Source organism: Propithecus coquereli, unplaced genomic scaffold (assembly GCF_000956105.1).
Source record: "Propithecus coquereli isolate 6110/MARCELLA unplaced genomic scaffold, Pcoq_1.0 Scaffold10, whole genome shotgun sequence".
Taxonomy (NCBI): Eukaryota; Metazoa; Chordata; class Mammalia; order Primates; family Indriidae; genus Propithecus; species Propithecus coquereli.
This window is the reverse complement of record NW_012133858.1, coordinates 8,200,957-8,203,223: the sequence shown is the minus strand read 5'-3', so window position 1 is coordinate 8,203,223 and position 2,267 is coordinate 8,200,957. Positions and strand designations below refer to the sequence as shown.

At 32.6% G+C, this 2,267-nt stretch overlaps 1 protein-coding gene across 1 annotated transcript in view; it reads right to left on the bottom strand.

Moving 5' to 3' along the window:
* The window catches only part of PAK2 (p21 protein (Cdc42/Rac)-activated kinase 2), a 102,283-nt gene that overhangs the window by 27,570 nt on the left and 72,446 nt on the right, over positions 1–2,267 (bottom strand). The window contains exons 7-8 of the mRNA XM_012639766.1: positions 2,064–2,196; positions 370–433 (exon numbers count right to left, since the gene is read on the bottom strand). Coding sequence (XP_012495220.1) covers positions 370–433; positions 2,064–2,196 — 197 coding nt within the window. The remainder of the gene's footprint in view (positions 1–369; positions 434–2,063; positions 2,197–2,267) is intronic.

Below are 2,267 nucleotides of genomic sequence, written 5' to 3'. Positions count from 1 at the left end.
CTCTTGCTCAGGCTGGTTTCGAACTCCTGAGCTCAAACAATCTGCCCGCCTTGGCCTCCCAGAGAGCTAGGATTACAGGCGTGAGCCACCGCACCCGGCCTAAATATATTTTATAGACAATTTTTCCATCTACTGAATCCCTTACCACCAATGGAAAATGACATTTAAGAAACAATGATATAAAGTCATTGCCACCTAGCATAGTTTTTTAACAGCATCCAGAAATAATTACATTATTTATTTACACAAATCCCCAAGAGTACCAGTCATAGAATACTATAAGTGCACAACGTCAGCATGCGAAAGAGATACCATGTTGTATACCTAGGAAGTACTGAATATTATGGTAATATAGTTACAAATACTTACCCCTGTCCAATTTTTTCATATCTTGTATATTTTTTCTTAGGGTCACCTATGCTCACAATAGTTCCTATTTTAAACAAAATCAACAAAAATTTGGAAGCTCAGTCAAGTATTTTAAATACAGATTAATTTTGATATCACTATTCCTTTTAATAAACTTCAAAGATTTTAGAACAGTAATTTTCAAATATAATACTAAGTTTTAAAAATAGTATGTTTCAAACACAAAACACTAAAGAAACTTAAATACATAGTAAAAGTTTAAAAGTACCAGAAGCAAGAAGACACATTATTTCCATTAGGTTAGACCTTCTAACTAATCACTTTTTCAAAAATGATCAACCAGAATGACTAAACTGTCATTCTGAGAGTAATGGGATTCTCAGATGTTCGGATTTAAAACTGGGGAATTCCAGGGTAAACAAATTGTTTACTTTCCTACTCTACTAAAATGTATTAAATTGGTGATGTTATCAAACTACTTACTATTAGAAAAAATAAATGAAAGATATACAAATGAATAACTGTAAATGGCTTTTCTGACTCTTCCAGTATATCTTCCATCTTTTAATATATTTAACTTTACTCTAATAGAAACTAATCATATATTTGTTTTAGGAAAGTTTAAAGTCACAACTAAGAAACAGGTTTTAGAATTAAGAGATTGGACATAAAACCATAACTTATATTTTTGTTATCAGAAGTCAAAACATGAGAAAAACCACACTAAATTTTCACTTGCTAAAGGTAAAAAAAGACACGGACATATCAAGGAAACTCACATAAATAAGTTTACATAGGTACACAACCTCAAGTCAACAAGCACAAGAACAGGATCAACAATAAGAAGTTAAGAGCAAAAAGATACCAAAAAGATAGGAGATGTGATAGCTAAAGGTCACAAATGAGTGATGAGAATCACTGTTCTAGTTTATTTTTTTTTTTTTTAAGTAGCAGCTCCCCTAAAAGAAAGAACACTATATATGTCCACAGAATACCAGAGTAAAAACAGGTTTACACTTGAAAGCACCAAGAAATCAAGAGCACATAAACACAGAGCATATAAATGTTTAAAACAATCCACCCTTAAAGTACTTTTCCTTTATCTCCCTAGGTCAGTGTTCTCTATAACTATAGTTGCTGTAACTTGTGATCAGACATCGCTATCCTCTAGCTGGCACTGTTTACATTATTTCCAATACTTGAAACAGGCCAATGATAGTTGATAGATTAAAAGGGAGAATAGAAAAAAAGTTTTCCCTGGAATAGATTTTATGCCTTCTATATTTATAGAGAGAAGCTGTTTTGTTTGCTTATTTAAGGATATTTATGCAGGTTCACATTAAGAAGCTATAGGTATGTATAAATATGTACAAAACTCCTTTGACAAGGTTTCTATGTCCCTTAGATTTTGCCCTTAGAAAAAGGAAAAAGCATTGCCCCCAAAGGTACTGATTATTGCAGAGACACTACTCGTGAATCAACACATAATACCTTTCAAATGCACTAATCAACAGGTAAAGATGGGAATATTATTTTGGCTTCACTGAATTTTTATTGAAGCCATTGTTCCGGTAGGAAAACAATATTCTTTACGCCTTAAGTCAAAACATAAGGTATACATTAAAATACACATGGGTCAAATGTTTTAGGAGCTGTTAACAATTTAAGAATAATGTAAAATGTAGGTAACATACTTAATTTCTCCATAATTTCTTCATCTGTCATCTTGGTCTTCTTTTTCTGTTTGTCTGAAGACTTGGCACCACCATCAACAGTAGAATCACCAACTGGTGCAGGAATGGGGTCAATTACAGACCGTGTGTAAATCTGCAGAGACATAGCTCATTACTGAGATATGAGGAATAATATTTTCAGATATTTTTACTGGCACGCTATTC